General features: G+C 41.3%; 1 protein-coding gene across 6 annotated transcripts in view; it reads right to left on the reverse strand.

The window, feature by feature from the left end:
* Positions 1 to 1,800: 1,800 nt before the first annotated feature.
* The window catches only part of LOC136851894 (oocyte zinc finger protein XlCOF6-like), a 68,686-nt gene continuing 48,629 nt past the window's right edge, over positions 1,801 to 21,857 (reverse strand). For 3 of the 6 annotated variants that reach the window (XM_067126232.1, XM_067126233.1, XM_067126234.1), the window contains exon 3: positions 17,822 to 21,599. In XM_067126232.1, coding sequence (XP_066982333.1) covers positions 19,295 to 21,100 — 1,806 coding nt within the window. In that variant the 5' untranslated portion in view covers positions 21,101 to 21,599 and the 3' untranslated portion in view covers positions 17,822 to 19,294. Of the gene's footprint in view, positions 2,674 to 17,821; positions 21,600 to 21,857 lie in introns of those variants that run through there. The other 3 variants (XR_010856990.1, XR_010856989.1, XR_010856991.1) reach the window with 2 other exon arrangements.

Here is a 21,857-nt window from a genome sequence, read left to right on the forward strand (position 1 = left end):
GGGATTTTGGTATTATAAAAAGTTGTATAAGATGGGCATTAAAGGAAAAAGATCAGATTTATAAATTTGTTTTTATCAGAAAGATATATAAAGGTAAGAGTTGGGAATTATATCACGATCTTTCTTACAAGAAGAGGGAGTTCCTCTGGGTAGTGAACTTAGTGTCACCCTCTTTGCTGTTGCCATTAATGAAGTATTAGAAAAGATATCATCACCAGAAAAATGCTCTTTATTTGTAAATGATTTGGCTCTGTACTGCACAGGATATGATGCAGCATCTACTAGCAGGTTCATGCAAAGAGCCATCGATAAAGTAAGCTAGTGGGCTGATGAGCAAGGATTTCGATTCTCTGAATCAAAAACTGTCGCTGTTCAGTTCTGCAGGTGCCGAACTAAGGAAACCAATCCAACTCTTACCCTAAATGGAATTATTTTACCTTACTCTAACAAAGTAAAATTTTTAGGAATGGTCTTTGATGAAAAGATCACTTGGAATAATCATACTGACGAGTTAAAAGTGAGTTTATCTAAGTTAGACTATGACTGCCAAGTATACTCATCTGCTTCAAAGACTAAACTTAAGAAACTGAAGCTGTGCATAATATGGGGCTAAGGATCTGCACTGGAGCTTTTAGAACTTCACCCATCGAAAGTATTTATGTAGACTCCCATCAGCTACCACTGGACATAAGGAGGCATGAGCTAGGTCTGAGACACACCATGTGGCTGAAAAGCTCGAAGGAGAATCCTTCTTTTGAGATCTTAAAACAGTGAGACTCAAGTCTTTTTGGATCTAGATCTTCAATAGCATAAAATCAGGGAGCTTGGTGTACTGGAGGATGAAAGCATAAAAATGCAGAAGATCCTACAAGTTAAACATCCTGCTATCCCCCATGGTTTATTCCAGCAATAGATATCTGCATTAAAGAGACAAAGAAGAAAGATCGTCCTGAAGAAGTCTGAAGCAAGTTTTTGGAGCATGATGAGAGGCATATAAATGACAGGAAAATCTATACTGACGGATCAAAATTGGAAGATGGAGTAGGATGTGCAGTGGTGTGTGAGGGGGAATCATATATAAAAAGTTATTAGACTCCTCATCCATATTCACTGCTGAAGCAACAGCCATAGTTGATGCTTTAAATCTTGCATCTGATAGGAAATTTAAATCCACAGTAATATATAGTGACTCAAGGAGTGTTTTATAAGCCCCAAAGAAGTTTAACCCCACCCATCCCTTAATTCAAAAGGCTCAGGAATGGCTTTTTTATCTTTTTGTCGGCCACAAATCAGTAAAGTTTTGTTGGATTCCTGGGCACACTGGTCTAGAAGGGAACGAACTGGCTAATAGTAAAGCAAAGGATGCTGCAAGATGTGATTTCTTAACTAATAAGATGCCATATTTGGACATGCGTCCAGTTATCAGACGATACATTTGTACAAAATGGCAGCAGAGATGGACTTTCCCCATTTTATCCACAAATAGGAAGTACAGAAACAGTGGAAAAAGTATAGATTTTTGGAGTTCGGGTTTTAATCGTTAACAGAAAATTTCAGGTCATCCTAACACGGCTTAGAGTTGGTCATACCTGCTTCACTCATAGCTATATTTTAGAGGGAGCAGTGTCCCAATTTGTGCTCAGTGGTGGTCAGCTATCCATTGAGCACATGCTGGTGCAGTGTCCTAAAAGTAATCACCTTAGGGCAAAGTACTTACTAGCTGGGAAGATCATTGTAGAAATTTTAAATGATGACACTGAGGTAGGTAACCTTATGGATTATCTAAAAGAATCTGGTTATTTTAATGAGATGTGATTTCAGTATATTTAATAAAGATTTGTCACATTTATTCTTATACTAAATATATTATGGGAATTAGGTTACACAACAAAACTGAATTTCCTCAAAAAACACTGGATAAAAAGGAAGCCTTTCACCTCCATGATCAAGTCACCCAATTACTGTGCTTGTGTTTTAAATAAGGCTTTCTAGGTACAATACTCTTTACTAAAGTCATAATGTGAGTATGAAACCAATTTGAATTGCAAATTAAAACAGTTCCTCAAAGGAGCCATGAAACTGCAATAGCAAATATTGCCTCAAATCATTTGAGCTAAAAAAATCTAAATCTCTTAAGTTTCTTCTTCGTTCATAATTTAGAAGACTATGCCAAGTTGGTAAGTGGAACCTCAAAAATCTGACACTTTGATAAGTTATAATTGTGACTCATGATTTTCTCAAGTCCTACATTATTGAGATTACCTGTGGTGCTGTAACATTTGAAACACCTAAGATATTTTAAGATCAGCTAAATACAAAACTATCAACAAAAAGAAGCAAAGTTTTCAGTTATAGTTATTTCTACACTGAAGTATCATGTTGTTTAGAAGACCTATTTGAATAAATATTAACCAACGGGAGAGATCCCAGTGGTAAAATTCTTCCAGTAATCAAACAGTTGTCACATACCATTTTAAGAGAAGTTAGACACCACCACCATACTTGATAGGGGAGTAAATCTGAGATCATTTACAATTTCTAAATGTATGGCTTCTGGTAGCAGGGCAGCAAGGAGACTAAAGTAGCACCAGCGCAGTCACACAAGGCCAGCCCCTTGGGGTGATGGCACCAGGCCTGTATTATTTAATTCTTTCCAATTTAAACCAACTACACCTGGAAGAGATCTTCAACTTTAGATTCCAGATAACATCAACATTAAAAAAATTACAATGTGAATTTCATTCTGACATAAGCCTGGGCCATGATAAACCCTGTACAATTTAAAATACAATTGAATAAAACAATGAAATGACCTCAAGTAGTTTTTTCTAATAGTTCAAAAGTTTAGATCATCTGCTTACTGTGCTTCCTTTACTAATACCATCACTTTTGTCTGACCTTCCAATCAACCTGCCTTCTGTAATCTTGTCCCTGGCTTCCTAGTTTTGCTGCACTTTGCATACCAAAAACCATTCCAATCCATCTACAGTGATCACAGTCAGTATCATCAAGCAAGGAAACCCTATCAGTGGAATACCTTTCATTATCATTCAGAGTATTTTGCTAATTTTCAGAACTTTGCTAGACTGTTTCCCCTTCCCCCTCCCTCTCACTCTTAAATCTCCATCATTACAAAGACACATCTTGTGTTTTCACTCTTTTTCCTCTTCCTCTTTTATCATTACTTCCTAGGTTGCCTATCACAGGCTACTATTTTGAAAAACCATAAGTAAATCTAACTGTAATCAGTCTTACTAAGACATCCAAATATTTCCCCCATGCATCACAAACATTACATTTCAATTGCACTTATATATACATATAGTAGTACATGAAAAACATTTTATTCCTTATACATCACTACCTTACGAAGGCACTTATCCAGAGTACTAAGGCAAAGATTCTTTCCCAACAGTCTAACGTGGAGCTAAAAAGCAAAAGGGTTCGCACATACAGGCCCAGACTTATGTCAAAAGAAACTTTACATTAGGCAAAGATATTCAACTTCAAGCTTTAAAGTTCTTTCTAAGAATAATAAAATAAAGGTCAATACAAGAATTTACATCCTTTCTGATTTACAATATACTGTGCAAATGAATTAAAAGTTGTACTATACTGAAGAAGTGACCAAGTTCATTTAGTAAAGAGGGATTTTACCACAGTACAGTCGACCCCCAGGATTCGCGGGGGATAGGGACCACAACCACCTGCGAATGGCTAAAATCCGCAAATACTTGACACATAACGGCCTATTTTAAGAGTTCAAACACAAAATGTATACCTTAAACTATCATCCTACAAGAAATATACCTTAAACTATCATCCTAAAATACTTTAATATCTTCTCAAAGTCATCTTACAACATTACCCTAAAAATATATATGGCTTACAGCTACATGTGAAAAGTAATCAAGTTCCCTCTATAGTGTACTGTATTCAGGCAGGGACATTTTCTTTCATACAGTTACTATCAAACCGTCCTGTTTTCTTTTACAGGGGAAACACTGGTATGTAATTCACAAGAGAAAGAGAGAGAGAACAAAATTACATATGCACATTAAAAATAATTAATAAGTATTACCCAAATCATGCGGGTACAAACTAGTGACAAATGTTGATTAAAGACGATGATGATGAATTAGCTGTGCAATCCGATGAATGATGAAGATATGGCTGCATAGCAAAGGAGAGGGGTTACCCTGGGGATGGTTCTTCCCCTTCTTCAGGAGGCACTTTGTCAGCATCAGGGGTTTCAAGAGGCACAGTCATGTTAAGGTACTTGTACATTTTCATGAACATGGTATGATAGGGCTTCATGAGATCTTTAAGGCCATTTGAAAAATTAGTGGAGCTTTCCTTAGAATCATCCCATGCCTCTATCATCATCTGCAGCTCCTTGGCTTTCCTAAAAGTTTTGTACAGACCTTTGAATTCTGCAAAATCGTGCTCCATCGGGGGGGGGGGATAGACAGTACATGAAGGAGGGCAGCAAGTTCTCCTCCACCAAGGGCCATCGGAAGGATTCTATCCTCTTCATGTTGCTTCACAATGAAGAAGACAGCACTTTTAACGGGCTGCTACTTCTCCGTGACCTTTGCCCTCTCTCAACATTACAATAATGTCTACCTTCTCTTGATTGGTCATGAGCTTCCTCCAGCACTTAGGTTCTTGTCCAGATGCCTTAGAAGAAGCAGCGCATTTAGGAGGCATCTTTGGGCACGATTCAAAAAGATACGCGAAGGCCACACTGATGTGTATGTAACATACACATACACACACAATAGAGGCATATGCAGTGGACTGAGAAGCTAGGCTGAGATGCTGGGTCATTTGCGCATAATATACAGTACATACGTATGTACAGGGTAGTGCCCATAACAACACTTGATATTCTGCGCATACTGTACATTTTATTGAAATTTTGCTGTGTTGTAAGATGATTTTGAAATATTAAAGTCTTTTAGGATGACAGTAGACCATATCTAAATTAAGGCAAATTTTTAAAGTAATTTGTATTTTTATATAAGTGACTTACCAAGTAATTACTTGGTTAATGTTTCTAGTATCGGTAGCTAAAATTTGAAACTCGCGGTAGCAATTCTTTTGTTTTGGTGTAGGTGTCTAACCCCACCCACTTTCGGGGAAGAAGAGGAACAACTGAGCAAATGGTATCAATTTGTTTCTGCCGGTTTACGATGTAGGTTGTGAGCAGCAGCTGGATTTGGAACTCAACACTTTGCTGGTTTGTGGTTGTATCTTGATCGGTAAAGTATTTTTTGCTTTCAGTAGCCTTTCGGCAATTATATAGATGGATTTTTTATTAAAACCTTGGAGTTTCATGGATTTGACTTCTTGACTATGACTTTGTACTTTAATTCTATGTCAGACACAAGTATGACTAGTACTCGGTATTGCAGCAAAGGCTGTAATACGAGATTAACCTCTGCTAAGTATGATTCTCATACTTTGTGCATGACATGCAGTGGTCAGGTTTGTTCAATAGATAAACCATGTACTGAGTGTGAGTGCTGGGATCCAAAACAGTGGAAAATTTTGAGTTCTCATCTATCAAAGCTAGAGAGGGATAGGAAGAGAAAAGCACCCATTAAGCATGACAAGACTGTAGCTAGTCAGGAATCTGCTAGGTCTTCTGCATATGTACCTATTGTATCTCTGCCTGTAATTTTTCCCATTCTCACCTCCTCAGTTGTACTGCCTGATACTTTACCCAGCTCTCTCCCCTTCATCCCCGATGCCACTGCCAGTCTGGAGTCTAAATCAGATCATAAGTTCGAGTTACTAGTGAACACAGTGGCTCAGTTAGGGGCTTCAGTGCATTCCTTGATGGAACATAAAGTTAGTGATAAAAGTGATGTTAGTGGAGGAGCTGGCTGCCCATCCCGCCAATTCTCCTAGGAGAAGGTCCCTGGCATACTCCCCAAAAACTGGGAGAAGCCATACCAGAGGCCCAAGGGAGGTCATTGGGGTCTGCCCACGGGTAGTCGACCCCTCAGTCGCACCTGCTGTAAAATCCCAGGTGACGACAGTGCATGACAGCCATTGGAAAGGCGTCTTTTCGGAGGCTCACTGTCTTTCTTCTAGTTCAGAGGTCTGCAGCAGATGTTGTCTCACTCACCTCGGGTACCATGCAAGAAGGTGAAGGAAGCTCAACAGTCTTGCAGTTTTTGGGATAGCCCGGAGCACTTTCCTCCCGACGTTCGCTGTCACAAAGCGCCCAGCAGCGCCAGTTAGCGCAGCAGTGTCAGAGCGCTTGTCTCCTGAACCTTCTCCCAATGTTTCTAGATGCAAGCATCTAGTTATGCCAGTTGGCACAGCAGAGCATTTTTCTTCTGCTCCTCCCGATGCTTCAAGGCGCAAGCACCCGGTGGAGCCAATTAGCGCAGCAGCTCCCAAGCGCCAATCAGCCTCTGAGCTTCCAGAAGTTTCCAAGCGCCCGTTAGTGTCCACTTGCTTGGAGAATCTTCACCGTGTAGTGTTGTCCGATTATCCTGACTCTTCTTCTAAGCAGCCGGTGCCAGGCCATTTAGTAACAGTGCCTCCTCTTCTGCAGCAAGCTTCGATCGTGTTTGGATCCGTCTCTTGCTCCTATTTAGCAGCATCTAGATGACATTTTAGGATTTTTAAAGAAACCTCCTTGTCTGTGAAACCTGCAAAAGATTTGTTGTTGTCTCCAGCCTCTTCGGTTGAGGAGGATGTGGATAAGGAGCCAGAAGAAGATTCACCACCTCCTACTTATGCTGCACTGTTGCGGTTTCTTCTACGCAGCTTTCCCACCTTTTTCTCTCTGGCTGCTCCATCTTCGCCCGTGTCAGCCTTTCAGATGAGTGGTCTTCCGAGCAAGTCTTCTAAGGTACCTAAGATGGTGCTATCCACCTCTGCAAGGAAAGCACTGAGCAAAGTTGAGACTTGGCTTTCGGACAAAAGGGAGAAAGCGAAGGGTTGTTTCAGTTATCCCCCTACAAAGCTGTTGAATAAAAGGTATCAGTTATACCACTGGAGAAACTCTTTCCTTGGGGGTCCCAGCCTCCTCCCAGGGGAACTTCTCCGGTCTGAATGACTCTTCCTGTAGGTCAGCCTTTTCAGCAGCCAAGATAATGTTCTCCGCAGCCGAACTCGACCGTTTGCTGAAGAACATGTTTAAGATTTTTGAAATGGTCAGTTTTTTTTAGACTGGACGCTGTGGGAGCTTTAGCACATATTATTCAGGAGCACCCTACGGCACCGTCGGATTTATCTTCAGATCTTGGAGTTCTCTCCTGTGCGGATAAGGCGATTAGAGACAGTTCTCATGAATTGGCCTCTCTATGCCATGAGAATTTTAAAGAAGAGGTAGCTTTGCTGCTCTTACACCTCAAAGGGAGTCCCCACAGCTCAAAAATCCGCCCTTCTCTTCTCCCCTCTCGTAAAAAGTAAGTATACCTTAGTTTAACCAGACCACTGAGCTGATTAACAGCTCTCCTAGGGCTGGCCTGAAGGATTAGACTTATTTTACATGGCTAAGAACCAATTGGTTACCTAGCAATGGGACCTACAGCCTATTGTGGAATCTGAACCACATTATACCGAGAAATGAATTTCTATCACCAGAAATAAATTCCTCTAATTCTTCACTGGCCAGCCGGAGACTCGAACACAGGCCCAGCAGAGTGCTAGCCGAGAACTATACCAACTCGTCCAATGAGGAACTTCTCCCCTCCGGTACGAGTTTGTTCCTGCAGGCAGTGATGAATATTGCTTCAACTCTACAAAAGTTGTTGACGCAAGATCTTTTGGTACATTCCTCAAGACATCCTAAGAAGTTTCCACCATTTAGCTTCAAGACATCCTCTCCTCTACAGCCCTTCCCCTTTCGTGGGAACAAGCGAAGGGCTTCACCAAGAGGTCATACGAACGTGCGTTTCACCCCTCGTTCAATCAAGAAATCGCCATCCAAGAAATGAACCAAGTGTCCTCAGTGCCCCAGTAGTTACCAGGCTCCTTCTCTTTTTGGAGATATGGAAGGAGAGAGGGGCAGAGCAATGGGTAGTGAAAGTTCTCAGGCGTGGCTATTCAATCCCATTCACAGTCGACCTCCCTTAGTCAGGAAGCCCATCAGCTTGACTGCCTACTACATAGGCTCAAAGAAATTTTCAGCTCTCGCAGAGGAAGTACACTCCCTCCTCGAGAAGAGGGCAATAGAGGTAGTCACAGATCCAAGCTCAGAGGGGTTCTACAATCGGCTGTTTGTAGTCCCCAATGCTACAGGAGGATGGAGACCGGTCCTGGATGTAAGTGCACTGAATGACTTTGTTCTCAAGACAACAAAGTTTCGTATGGAGACAAACTGCTCCATTCTTGCTGCTATTCGTCACGGAGACTGGATGGTCTCAATAGATATGCAAGATGCGTACTTCCACATCCCCATACACCCAGATTCAAGGAAGTACCTAAGATTTGTATTTCAGGACCAAATTTTCCAATTTCGAGCTCAACGGTTTGGATTAACAACGGCCCCTCAAGTTTTTACACGGGTTCTGGCCCCCCTGGCATCTTGGCTTCATCTCATGGGGATAAACATCTCTCATTACTTAAACGACTGGCTTCTTTGCTCCCCGATCAAGGAATAATGCACAGAGGACCTTCGAAAAACTCTGTTAACCCAGGATTTAGGATTGTTGATCAATCATCAAGTCTCAGCTGGCTCCTTCACAGGAAATAGTTTATTTGGAGATGACTCTGAACTCTTCTTTTTTCAGGCTTTTCCTGCCCCAAAGAGAGTGGAGTCCTGTCTGCATATGATAGGCGAGTTTCTCTCCCTTCAGAGCTGCTCGGCCAACAAATGGATGAGTCTCCTCTGGACGCTAGCCTCAACACTGGTGGCTGGCACAGTGTTGGGGGAGGGAATGTAGGAAGCATCCTTTCTCGTCGCCTTGTTATCTGGTTGTCTTGTTTAGTACTGCGCCCTGGGCAGGGTTCATTTTTGTATAACTGATTAGTGTTCAGTGATGTCCTTCGCTGTAGGTCTCCCACTGATGTAGTAGGCGTTTCAGGGCCATGGCCCTCGCCTCTACTGGGTAAGATTGTGGAATATACTCGTACAAGTGTCACAGATAATGAAAAGGATATTTGAGGGATTAGGGAATAAAGAGGAGGGGAAATGGTTGGGGTCAGAAGGCTATGTGAATTCTGGGAGGTGGAGGGAAAACGAAAGATATCAGGGAAAAGTGAATCAAAGTAGAGGTGCAAGAAATCCTATAAATAGAGAAGGGAAAGCAACACTGCAATATGCAAATCAGAATGGCATTGGGCTAGAGATTGTCCTCAGAATTTTCAAAATAAGAAGAAATCAGAAACTGGACAAGAAGAAGAAGTTTAAATTGTATAGAAGTTAGTAAAATAGAGGAAGAATCTTGGGGATGGGTTGATGCAATTTAAGACACATGCTGTAAATCAACAGTTTGTGGGGAATTGTGACTACCACTCATTGTCGTGGGTTTGAATCAGGAAGAGTTGAGGAGAATGAATGATACTAAGAAAGAGTCTAATTTCAGTGAGTCATCATACAAGTCAAAAGGAGTAATGGAAATACCAGTGATATTGAAAAACAAAAGTTTTATTTGAAGACAGAAATTTTGCAGGGTGATGTATCGTGGTTAATAGGTAAGAAAACCATGAGTAAAACGGGTATGAGTATAAATTTAAAAGAGAATTGTGTAGTTAGAGGGTATAGATGAGATTGTGGATGAAATTGAGAGTGGCAATAGTGAAGAAGATAGCGTGAATCTGAGAGAGAATGGAGGAGATGTGAGTTTGAATGTTGCTAGAAGAGAGAATGATTCTGAGAGAATGATTGCGTGCCCTGGGAACGCGATCTAGAGGACCTGCTAGTGAGCATCCGTGGGTGTTGCGTAAAGGCGATTTGAAAGAGGTGTGAAAGGTGTTGGTTGGGAAATGCTAAAAGGGGGAGAAATATAGAGGATCAGAAATTTGTTTTTATTTAGCATTTCCCAACGTTTTGTGAGAGAGAGAGAGAGAGAGAGAGAGAGATGTAATTGTCATTGTGAGTGGTTGAGTGGTTCGGTTGTTGGAGTTGGTTTTACGGCTGTCTCTCTGTCTGTCGGTCTGTCGGGAGTTTTTCGTTTTTTTCTCACTTGGGCAGTTGAGGTCCAACCTTGAAAGTGAACGGAGTTCGTCTGTTTTTTTTGGACCACATTAATGGTTCATGTGTCTCTTCTTTTTTTGTTGGTTCGTTCTTGGTGGAGGGTCGGTTTAAGTTTTTTGTTTGTGGGTGTGTGCTGTGATTGGCGACCGTGGACCTTATCCATCTCCAGCAACCGAAGATCAGGGTGAGTGTTGCGTGTTGTGTTGTTTGTGGGTGTGAAAACCGCCACATAATATTTGGCGCCCAACGTGGGGCAGCTGGTATTGCAGCTGCAAGTGAGATTGGTGGCTGGTAGTGTGACTGAAGAGAAGGATGGAAGAGGAACTGGTAAGGTTGAGAGAGGAGAATACGTGGTTGAGGGGTGAGAATGAGAGATTGAGGAGTCAGTTGGAGGAGGTGGAGGGAATACTAAGAAGTGCAAAAGAAGAAATGAAAGGGGAGATGAAAGAGTCAGAAGAGAGAATGGAAGAGAGGATGGAAGAGAGGATGGATAAAAAGTTGGAGGGAATGATGAATGGTGTGGAAGAAATGGTGAAAGGTATGTTCAAGGGTGTTTTTGGAGAAGGGGCTGTTGGAGGCAGGTTCTCTGGAACGTGTGAAGGGCAAGAGAGAAAGAAAAGGAGGAAGAAGTGAATGGAAGCGTGAGTGATGAAAGTGATATGGGAATAGGAAGTAAGAAACGAGGGAATGAGAGGCAGGGTAAGGAAAAGAGGAATGAAAAGCAAGGGAAGGAACAGAGGGAAAGTAAGGATAAGTCAGGGGAAGAAAAAGGGAAGAAGGGAAAGGGAAAGGAAACTGGTAAGAAGGGAAAGGAAGTGGGAAAGGCAGGAAAGAAGGGAGAGGGTGAAGGCAGTAGTGATAGTGAGGTGGATGGAGGTGAGTGGATAAAAGTGGATAAAAAGAGGGGGAAGAAGAGTGTAATGAGTAAGATGAATGTAAGTGCAGAAGTGGACTCTTTGTATTCGGAAGAGGGTATGAAAGGACAGAGCGAAAGTAGCGGAAAGTGAGAGTGAAAGTGAGAAAAGAAGTGAGAAAGGCTATGTATGTGAGGGAGGTACCCGGTGTGAAAAGTATAATGAGTATGGAAGTAGGGATGTGCATGATTTCTTTAGGGAGTATGGAAAGGTTTTGTCAGGATAAGTAATGGGAAAGTAAGAGAGTGTGGGTACGAGAATTAGGAGAGTATTTGACTGGGTTTTACTTGACATGTATAGGGTTATTATGAGTGTGGGAGATGTTGAGTATGACAAGGTGAAAGCTAGATTAGTTGAGCAAGCACGTATGAAAGCGAGTGTTAAGTATAAGAGGAAGAATGAATTTGATGAGGCAAGAATGAAAGCTGGGAAACCTTGTCACTGTATGCTTGTCGGCTGGAGACGTTGGCATAAGAAGTTTTTGGGGATGATGGGATAGATGAATGTAAGGAGTTAGTACGGAAGTTGTTAGGGACAGTGCCAGATGGAGTTAGGGGAATTTGTGAACTTGAAGCGGAAGGAGAAGAAAAGATGGACGAATGAAAGGTTGACTTGGGGAGAAATTTTGGAAATTGTAGAAGATTATGAGCTTGACAGGGTTATAAAAGAGAGCAGAAGTGTAAGTGTAAGGCTGGGGTAGCTGAGAGAGTACCAGAGTTTGGAAGCTTTAGGGATGCAGTGTTGAGGGGCCCAATGAGAATGGCCGATAGTGTAATAGATAGGAGTGTAAGAGCAAGTAATGTGGAGGTGCCAGTGAGGATGAATGGTGGGTTTGTAAGGGAACAACGGGTTGGACGGGTTAGGGATAGTAGTGTACAAAGGGGAAGGTCGATGAGTGGAAGTCAAGCGAAGTGTTTTAGATGTGGAAAGGAAGGACATACAAAGAATGAGTGTAGGTGGGCTATAGGAGCGTGTTTCGGTGTGGGCAACCGGACATTTGGTAAGGGAGTGTCACGAAAGATAGGGGTTAAATGCTACCACAGTGCGGACAGATGGGTCATGTTGCTAATGGTTGTAACAAACCCGAGTGAATGTAATATGTGGTAACTGTGGTAAGAATGGGCATTATGCGAGAATGTGTTCAGAACCGAGAGCGAAGTGTGACGAATGTGGAATGGAAGGGCATGTATCAAGTGTATGTAGACGAAAGAGGGTGACTGTGACAGCGAATTCGGGAAACTGAGTGGGAAGGGGGTTCAAATGGGTGGATCCTCCAGGATGCAAGCGGTGCGTGTGATGCATGTACGTGAGGGGTTGTTGCATGAGGGAGGCTTTGCTGGAAAGACTGACGAGTGCATGAAGCAATTTGTTTTGATAGAGTATGGTAGGAAACGTAAGAAAGGGAAGAACGTAAGTAAACTGAATGGTCGTAAGTTGTGTGATAGGGGTGTGAGTGCCAAAGTGAAAATGAGTGATAAAGCGTGTAATACGGATGAATGGGATGGTATGAATAGAACGATAGCATATGCGGGTTTGATATAACTGAGTTGACTGAACGTGTAGGGGTTAGTGAACGGTTGAGGTGAGCGAAAGTGTAAGAGCAAGAGAGCGTAGCAGTAATATGCGAGTGATTAAAAGCATGAATGAATCGTTGCAAGAATTGGAAAGGTCAATGAGCGAATGGGATGGGTTAGTTGAAGAATTGGGGAGGTATTTGGGAACGAAATTTAGAGGGTATAGATGAGATTGTGGATGAAATTGAGAGTGGCAATAGTGAAGAAGATAGCGTGAATCTGAGAGAGAATGGAGGAGATGTGAGTTTGAATGTTGCTAGAAGAGAGAATGATTCTGAGAGAATGATTGCGTGCCCGCGAACGCGATCTAGAGGACCTGCTAGTGAGCATCCGTGGGTGTTAAAAGAAGGCGATTTGAAAGAGGTGTGAAAGGTGTTGGTTGGGAAATGCTAAAAGGGGGAGAAATATAGAGGGATGAAGAAATTTGTTTTTATTTAGCATTTCCCAACGTTTTGTGAGAGAGAGAGAGAGAGAGAGAGAGAGAGAGAGAGAGAGAGAGAGAGAGAGAGAGTGTAATTGTCATTGTGAGTGGTTGAGTGGTTCGGTTGTTGGAGTTGGTTTTACGGCTGTCTCTCTGTCTGTCGGTCTGTCGGGAGTTTTTCGTTTTTTGGGGAGGTCTTGGGCAGTTGAGGTCCAACCTTGAAAGTGAACGGGAGTTCGTCTGTTTTTTTTGGGACCACATTAATGGTTCATGTGTCTCTTCTTTTTTTGTTGGTTCGTTGTTGGTGGAGGGTCGGTTTAAGTTTTTGTTTCGTTAGGGTGTGCTGTGATTGGCGACCGTGGACCTTATCCATCTCCAGCAACCGAAGATCAGGGTGAGTGTTAGTGTTGTGTTTTTTGTGGGTGTGAATACCGCCACAGTGTTAAAATAGAAGTATTAGGGAAAATGAAGATAAAGTTAAGAGAAGACAAACAGGGCCACTTAAGAATACCAATTTTGAGGAGGAAGGTAGAAGAAGAACTGTTACTGGAGGGATGGAAGGGAAAGAGTCTCGGGGGAAATTAAAAGTGCAATCATGAAGTTGCATCTACAATTTGGTCACGGAAGTGGTTAAATATGGAAGCTAACAGAAGCAGCACAGTGGAGTGATGGTTTGAGAGAGAAAGATAAAGAGGAAATAAAAAAGTTACTAACAGATTTAATTGCAAGTTGTGAGGTATGAAAAAAGATACAAAAGAAACACAGCTAAACCAGTGGTGGGATTTTCTTGGAGTAAAACATTTAAGTTGTAGCAATGGATATGGGAGAGATAGAAGAGAGAAAGTTCTTGGCAATGGTAGATATGGCAACGAGGTATTGTCAGGCTTTCTGAATAAGAGACAAGAACCAGAAACTATTATAAAGACACTTTTTGACGGGTGGTTTGCTATATTTGAAGCGCCTTCTAAAATATTATCAGACAACGGGGGAGAATTTCAAAATGAAAAAGTAAGGAGGATGAGAGAAAGATGGAATGTTAAAGTACTGGCCACAGCATCTGAATCTCCATGGAGCAATGGAATATGTGAAAAGATGGTAGGAATAATCAAAGAAAACTTAAGAAAAATGAAAGATGATGAGGAAGTGGATTGGTAAATAGCATTAAGATGGAACTGCCAAATAAATAATGGTGGTTTCTCCCCTAACCAATTAGTATTTGGAAAAACCCTTCTTTGCCAAATTTAATGGGAGAAGAAAGTTCAAGTCCTGCAAGCAGAAAGAAAGGTATGGAAGAAAGCGTAGTAAGGGATACACTGAATGCAAAGCATAAGGCCAGAGAAGTGGTTATAAAAATGACTTGTAATAAAATAAGAACTGCTTTCAACAAAAAATGTCAAAGAACATATTTTTGAAGAGGCAGTAGTGGGAGATGAGGTATTCTTTGAGAGAGAAAATGAATGGAGCAGACCTGCTCAGGTAGTGGGAGTATCAGGTAAAAAAAGTAGTGATTAAGCATGGGGGATTCTCTAAGAGAAGTAGCTAGAATACATGTTACTAGGATTCAAAGGCTATCACCAGAAAAAGAAGATACCTAAAATAGATAAAACGCACTATGAAGGATGAATCCTGTGCATTAAAGGAAGGGAATATAGATGTTTTTGTAGCAAAGCATTCTGTGTTTAAAAGTATCAGTTTATGTTGTGACGTCATAGGATGACAAATGGCGGGAGGGAGCAAAATGTAAACAAATGCAGATGAGTGTTGAAAAGACTGGTGTGGTAGAGAGAGCTTTCTAATGGTTAGGTTGTCAGTTTTGGGTTGTAAGTCTTGTGGTTTTTTGTAGTCATATGCTGGATTATAAAGAAGAAGAATGTGAACGGTTTTTTGTAGTCATACCCTGGATTATAAAGAAGAAGAATGTGAACAAGGCGGTGGATTGCATAATTGTAGCACTTTTGGACAGGTTAGGCTGGGAAAACTTTCATGGAGGTCTTAGCCACTGCCTGGTGGACAAAGTGGTCATTATCCTCAACGTGTCCCTTGCCCACCGCAGCATCTACCTGATCCCTGGGAAAGAGTGAGGCAGAACTCAGCAACAGTCCATTCCTAAGGGTCAGAGTTGACTCGGGTCCTACAAACCTGGGGCGTCCCTCCTCTTCAACACTAGGTTTGCCCAGAGGTTTGTCGTCTGGTGGGCCAGGTAGGAGATAGCCCTACCTCCAGAATGGCACAGTCTCCCAAAGACGAATTCCTCCCCAGGGTAATCGAACCCAAGGAGGCAGCTACTTTGGAATCTGTGAAGGACCACAGATCCAACCAGGAGACTGCCTGGAGTGATGCCATGGCGGTAGCCTCCAGGTTTGCTGCCTCTTGCTGCGAGAGAGAGAGATCCCTTCCACAGTAGGCTGCTGCAGCGACTGACCCGAGCCTAGACGAACCAGGTCCAGGTCAACCTGCTTAGTCAGCAAAGACCTCTCCGAGGGTGTATAAAAACACTTCTGGCAGGCAGAGGAGGAGGAAGTAACTTCTCAGAACGATTCGAGCGAAGTTAATTCTCCTGCCCAGAGACCGGAGAATTCACCTGCTCGAGTACTCCTTCGTAAAGTTTGGACCACAGCAGCCCCAACAAAGATTTGGGTTCCTTCTTAGGACCTCAGAAAGATTTGAGGCACAACGGACAATCCATATTAGTGGCCGTTGCCCTTCCCCGAGATCGTTGTGCTGACAAATCAGTGCAATGATCTCTGCAAAGGTCTTCTGTATCTCAAGTCCTTCCAGGGAACAGTCCTCCCTCCCAATCCACTCTACTTGCAGGAGAGAGAACCTTGGCAGACCACTTTGATACACCCCCAACAACTTGGGCATACATTCGAGTAAGCCCGAGAACCAAAGCCAGAGTGTAGAACTTTGTGGTTGGACTTTGTTGGGAAGAAGCATTCCCATCGGAGCCCCTTCTGTCCAACTCAGGCCTCCCAGTGTAACCCCAGAAGGTTGAGGGGATAGAGCACTCCTTTCTGTCCTGTCAAAAGTACCGGCAGAAGAGAAAGGCCTTGAGCGATCGCCAACCCACGGTGGCAATGGCTGCACGGGTCTAAGAGAGCGCCTATGCTCGCAAGGCGAGGTGCTGTCCCAAGGAGAGCGTAGAGGTTCACACAAACGCACTCCAAGGTTCTTGTCAGGCGAGCAGAGTCGATCACACGCACGTGAACAAGGGCTGGCCAGAGAACAACATGCTCCAGTCTTCTTCAAGACCAAAGCCTTCTGACGAGAAGAGGGCTGAGGAGGGGACCTCCTTATTGCATCTCCAAGTGCTCAGACCCTCGAGTCCGAAGCACTAGGTTGGGAACCTCTCCGAGTACTCGATGAAGTACCGGCAGGGGGTGAAGAAGCACCTGCATGCTTCAACACCTCTCATCCTGTGCCTAAACCAGACTGGGAAGCAGGCTCTCCAGTACTGGTTTGGGGTACTTGAGGTTTCTGTGAAACCTGAGTACTCTGAGTGACTGTCGAGCACCCAAAGCTCCCAAATCTTGTCCAGGACGATCAATGGGAGCTTTTCCTACCCGAGTGTCCGAAGAAACTTGGGAGGAGGCAGGAACAGCACCAGTCTTGGCAGAAACTTCCCAGAACTGGGTCCAAGAGTATGGACCTTGGAGACTAACACTCGAGACTACAGAATAGCAAGACCTTGGCGAGGTACACGAAATGCTGATCAACACGAAATGCTGATCAACTGTATCGCGTGTCTGTGTACTTGGAGTATCTTTGTGTCTCGTTTAACGTGTGCGTATCTTTTAATCGTGCCCTAAGATGCCTCCTAAATGCCCTGGTCCTTCTAAGGCTTTTGGCAAATAGCCTAAGCACCAGAGGAAGGTCACGACACTCGAGGAGAAGGTAAAACTTCTGGATATGAGTTACGCAGCTGTAGCCCGCCAAGAAGAGAGGTGAAGATAAGAAAAGCCATGAGTGTTAGCTTCTTCATTATTGCAAAAAAATTTTTACATGCTTGATCAGACAACTGTTAAGATGGAATCTACATTGACGTAATGGATAAAGGACTGCCGTAAGAACATCCCCCTCGACACAACCCCAAGGCCTGGATCACCTAAGTCCTCAAGGATCACTGCTTCATTCAGAGCTTCATCCCTGAGTTAGGCAATACCTAAACGACTTGTGCATGGAGTTCAAGGTATTGATGATTACAGATAATGGTGGTGGCCACCCCGTGGATCTTTACTATGAGGGAGTCCAACTTGAGTTCCTCCCTGCCAACACCACCTCTCTCCTCCAGCCTATGGACCAGGGCATGATCTGTGCCTTCAAAGCACTCTACAACTGGAACTCCTCCCTAAAGCACCTCGTAAATGCAATGGACGCTGACAGTTAATTTACGCTGAAGGAATATTGGCGTGAATTCACGATTGCCACATGTCCAACCGTCATGAAGGAGACCCTGAATGCCAGCTGGAAGTTGTGACTGAGTCTATGCACGATTATAAGGGCTTCTCTCCTGGAGAAATTCAACACTCAGCCATTGATAAGGCAGTCCAATTGGCGAGAATTCTTGGTGGAGACGGCATCGATGACATCATCGAGGATGAAGTAGGCACCCTCATTGATGCCCACTCTGACCCCCTCATGGACCAGGATTTGGGAGAGCTGACGAAGTCTGCCAACAAGGAAGAAAACACGCCAGGCTCAGGGGACAAAAAGGAGGATGAGGGCCTGTCTTTGGAACGTCTGTCCCAACTTAAGAGGATACTCAAGGAGGCACAGGATTCGGCTATGCATGGGATCCTCATATGGAATGCTCCTTAAAGTTTTCACATGCCTTTGATGTGGCAATGGCATCCTATAATAATGCCCTCATCAGCAAAAAGCCGCAACAGTCAATCACCATGTTTATCAAACTGACGAAAAAGGACCCTCCAAAGCCTCCCCAAACCTCTGAAGAAGTGCCTCCCTAAGTGCCTAAAGAAGGGGAGGAGACACCCCCAGAGATAACTCTTTTGCTTTGCTGTGCAGTCATATCTTTGTCATTCATCAAACTACACAGCTAATTCATCATCATCTTTAATCAACATTCATCACTGGTGAGTACCCATATGATTTATGTAATATCATTATACAGGTACAGTATGATTATTATTTAATCTCATTAATGTATTTAATCTTATTACTATTATTACAGGTACTGTACAGTATTACGTATCATCATCATTATTTAATCTTAATCTTATTATTTGAAAATTAGTACATACAGGTACAGGACTTATTATTACAGGTACAATACAGAGTTATTAATATTACTGTATTATTTAATCTTATCCTTATTATTATTTACTGTCATCTTATTAAACTTAATATGAATATTTGTAAATTCTTGTAAATCATTATTTTATCACAAAGAAATGTGTACATTTCTAGTATTACATAAAATTTAAAATGAATTAACTCAAATTGCATAGATTTAAACAGCTGTTACAGAATCTCTTGTGAAGTCTACCTTCAACTGAAAATAAATGTTGCCATTTTTATTCATGTAATTAACAAACAGGAAAACTGTTTCAGTTTTCTTAAAACCTGTGACTCAGATATATATTGTAATATAAACTTGAAAATTATGTCAAGGGCACTGGCTTTACTGTACGATAAACATATTTTCTACATCTTAAATTTAAAAGTTATATAATTATGAAAATAGGATTAGTCAAAAATCTTGAATATGCAATGTGAATCAACTCTTACTAGAAGTAGTGATTTCAAGAGACAAAACCTTACCTACAAAAAACAAAAATCTTCCTTCACATGAGCTGACAAACATCTTGTTGGGGCTAAAACCAAAAAACCAAGTTTGTTTGTTGTAAGGACACATCTGGGTTAACTGTACAACTAAGTCAAATACTACAAATGCAAGAGGAAAAGCATGTTTCCCAAGAAGAAAAATGCTTATGCTAACTTTCAATGTGATTTATAGACAAAATTTACAATCCATTACATCAATACAGTACTACAAAACATCTATGTTAACATAAGAATCATCACTTCCTTCTCGATATCTGAGTTTCAAAATTATATAAGTACATATGAAACTAACACTTTTGCAGATTAAACATTTTTTTTAAAAAGCTATTAATTTCCTTAGGAACTAGGCTGCTATGGTAACCTAATACTGTACTTACAATAACAGTCAACCATTTCTATTTAGATGACCTAATACTAATCAGTTAGGAGATACTTCAAAAGAAGACTGAAACACAGCCAAGAAGTCCATGGGCGTTACTTTTTTACCATTTTTTTCTTGATCTTCACCACCATTTAACGTAATATTTTTTTCACCATGATCACTTTCCTCACTCTTAACATTTCTACTTGCTTCTTTTTGCTTAACTGCATTATTAAAACTTTGTTTTACATTTCTACTTGCTTTTTCTTGCTTAACTGCATTATTAAAACTTTGTTTTACATTTCTACTTGCTGCTTCTTGCTTAACTGCATTATTAAAACTTTGTTTTACTATATTTTTATCACTTTGTTTTACTATATTTTTATCACTTGTCCTTAATTTGACATTATCCTCATAGTCTTCCTGCTCTGAATATTCTTCTTCACCCATTTCTCCTGCTTCTTTGTGTTTTAAAATGTGCTTCTGGAGGACGTAATTATATGCAAAATGAGCATCACACATACTACAAGCATAAGGTTTATCACCGGTGTGTGTTCTCATGTGAATTTTTAAGGTACTTGACTGAGTGAAACTCTTGGGACAGATATCACATTTGTGTGGTCTTTCTCCTGTATGTCTCATCATATGTATTTTCAAGGTATTCTTTAGAGCAAAATGTTGTCCACAAAGTTCACAATGGTGCTTTTTACTTTTCTCTTTAGAAGTTGACTGATCATTTGCCAAATCTTTGCTTTTATAAACAGCATCTGAAATTTTATCATTTCCATGTGCCTTTAAGTGATTCTTTAAAGTAGTGGACTGGGTAAAGCTTTTACTACAGAGCTCACAATTAAAAGGTCTTTCCTTGGTATGTGTCCGCATATGTGACTGCAAGGCAGCCTTCATAACAAACTTCTCCTGACATATATTACAATCATAAGGTCTATCTCCTGAATGCAATTTCTGATGTGTTTTTAAGCTACTGGGTTGGGTGAAGGCTTTTCCACATGCATCACATTTGTAAGGTCGCTCATTTGTGTGGGTTCTCTTATGGAAACGCAAAGTACTGATACGACGGAATCTATTACCACATTCTTCACACTGAAATGGCTTCTCTTCACTGTGTGTTACAGCATGTGACCGTAAATTCGACTGACAAGCAAAACCCTTACCACATTCATCACAAAAATAGTGTTTTAACTTAGTATGAGATAATTTGTGCCTCATTAAAGCATTTGGAGCAGCAAAAGTGCTTCCACAGATTTCACACAAATGCTTTCTTTTAACCTTGTGAAATGCTTTCTTATGTTCCCTCTTTTCACTCAAGCTTGTAAAACCTTTACCACAATGAGAGCAAAACAGTTCCCCTTCCAAATAGCATGTTCGTTTGTGGAGTAGGTATGATTTTATGGTATGAAACACTACCTCACAAGACAAACAGGTTAACCTCTTTTGCACTGCGTCACTGCTCTCACCAAAGGAAGATGAAGAGTCAGTAACATCTTGAGTGATCCCATCAACAGAGAGATCACCTGTGTCACCTTCAGCAGACTCAATTCTCTTTCTATTAGTATCACTACTTCCATCATGATTTCCATGTCCTTTATCATCACTATGAGGAGCCAACACTTGATCACTTTCACCTTTTTCTGAAGGGACTGATTCTGCAACCTCTGGTTGTGAAGCACAACCTCCACTCTCTTCTGCAAATACTTCACTTTCTTTCAGACCTGAAGGAAGTTCCTCAAAAGCATTTGTGTCTGAGGGTAATGTTTTTTGTTTCTTGTACATAACTGCAGGACACTCCTTTCCTACATTACCTTTGTTATGAACATCTTCAACTGTTTTCTTGAGACAATCCATGTTGCAAATTTTTACGGATATACAGAGGTAACAACTACTTATTTAAACTAACAGATCAAATGGTTATTGGAAACTGCTCATATTTTCACATTCTTATCTATTACATGTAAAATATTTTTTGTAAATCTTTTAAATTATAACATTTATACCATCCTTGCAAACTGAGAAATATCCAAGATACTACATCAAGTCTTTAGTAAACTGCATTCCTATCACAACATCTTGATATATTTCAAATTTATAGATTAAATCAAGTAAATACATACCTACAGCTTACACATCTGTATAAGGTAAGGAGAGCTCCCATATAACATCTTGTTAACTTAAAATAAAAAAAAAAAAAAAAAAAGAGCCTCAAATATTCTATTTTACATTACATTACATGAATCTGATCTGCTTCAGTGCTTCAATATGGCCTTTCCTGAAACAGGGAGCAATGATCCTCCTTTGCAGTTAATGCATACCTCATTTTGAGAAACATATACCCCACTGTTGATACCTGCAAAACAAGATTAAAAGAATCTTAATGTGGACTATATGCAAAGCCAAATTTATATGCAAATCATGGTTCAAATATGAAAACTTCTAAATTAAGTAAACAAACCAACATAATTAAATTTGCACAATTGTCTGTATGCCAGTCGAAAGGGGTGGGTTTACTTCTTCCCCTTAAATACAACTTTTTTTTTAAAATGACATTTTTATAATAAAATAAAGTTTTATATGAGTGGCGCAGTGTAATAAGGTGCCAAGCAAA

This window comes from Macrobrachium rosenbergii, chromosome 24, assembly GCF_040412425.1.
Source record: "Macrobrachium rosenbergii isolate ZJJX-2024 chromosome 24, ASM4041242v1, whole genome shotgun sequence".
NCBI lineage: Eukaryota > Metazoa > Arthropoda > Malacostraca > Decapoda > Palaemonidae > Macrobrachium > Macrobrachium rosenbergii.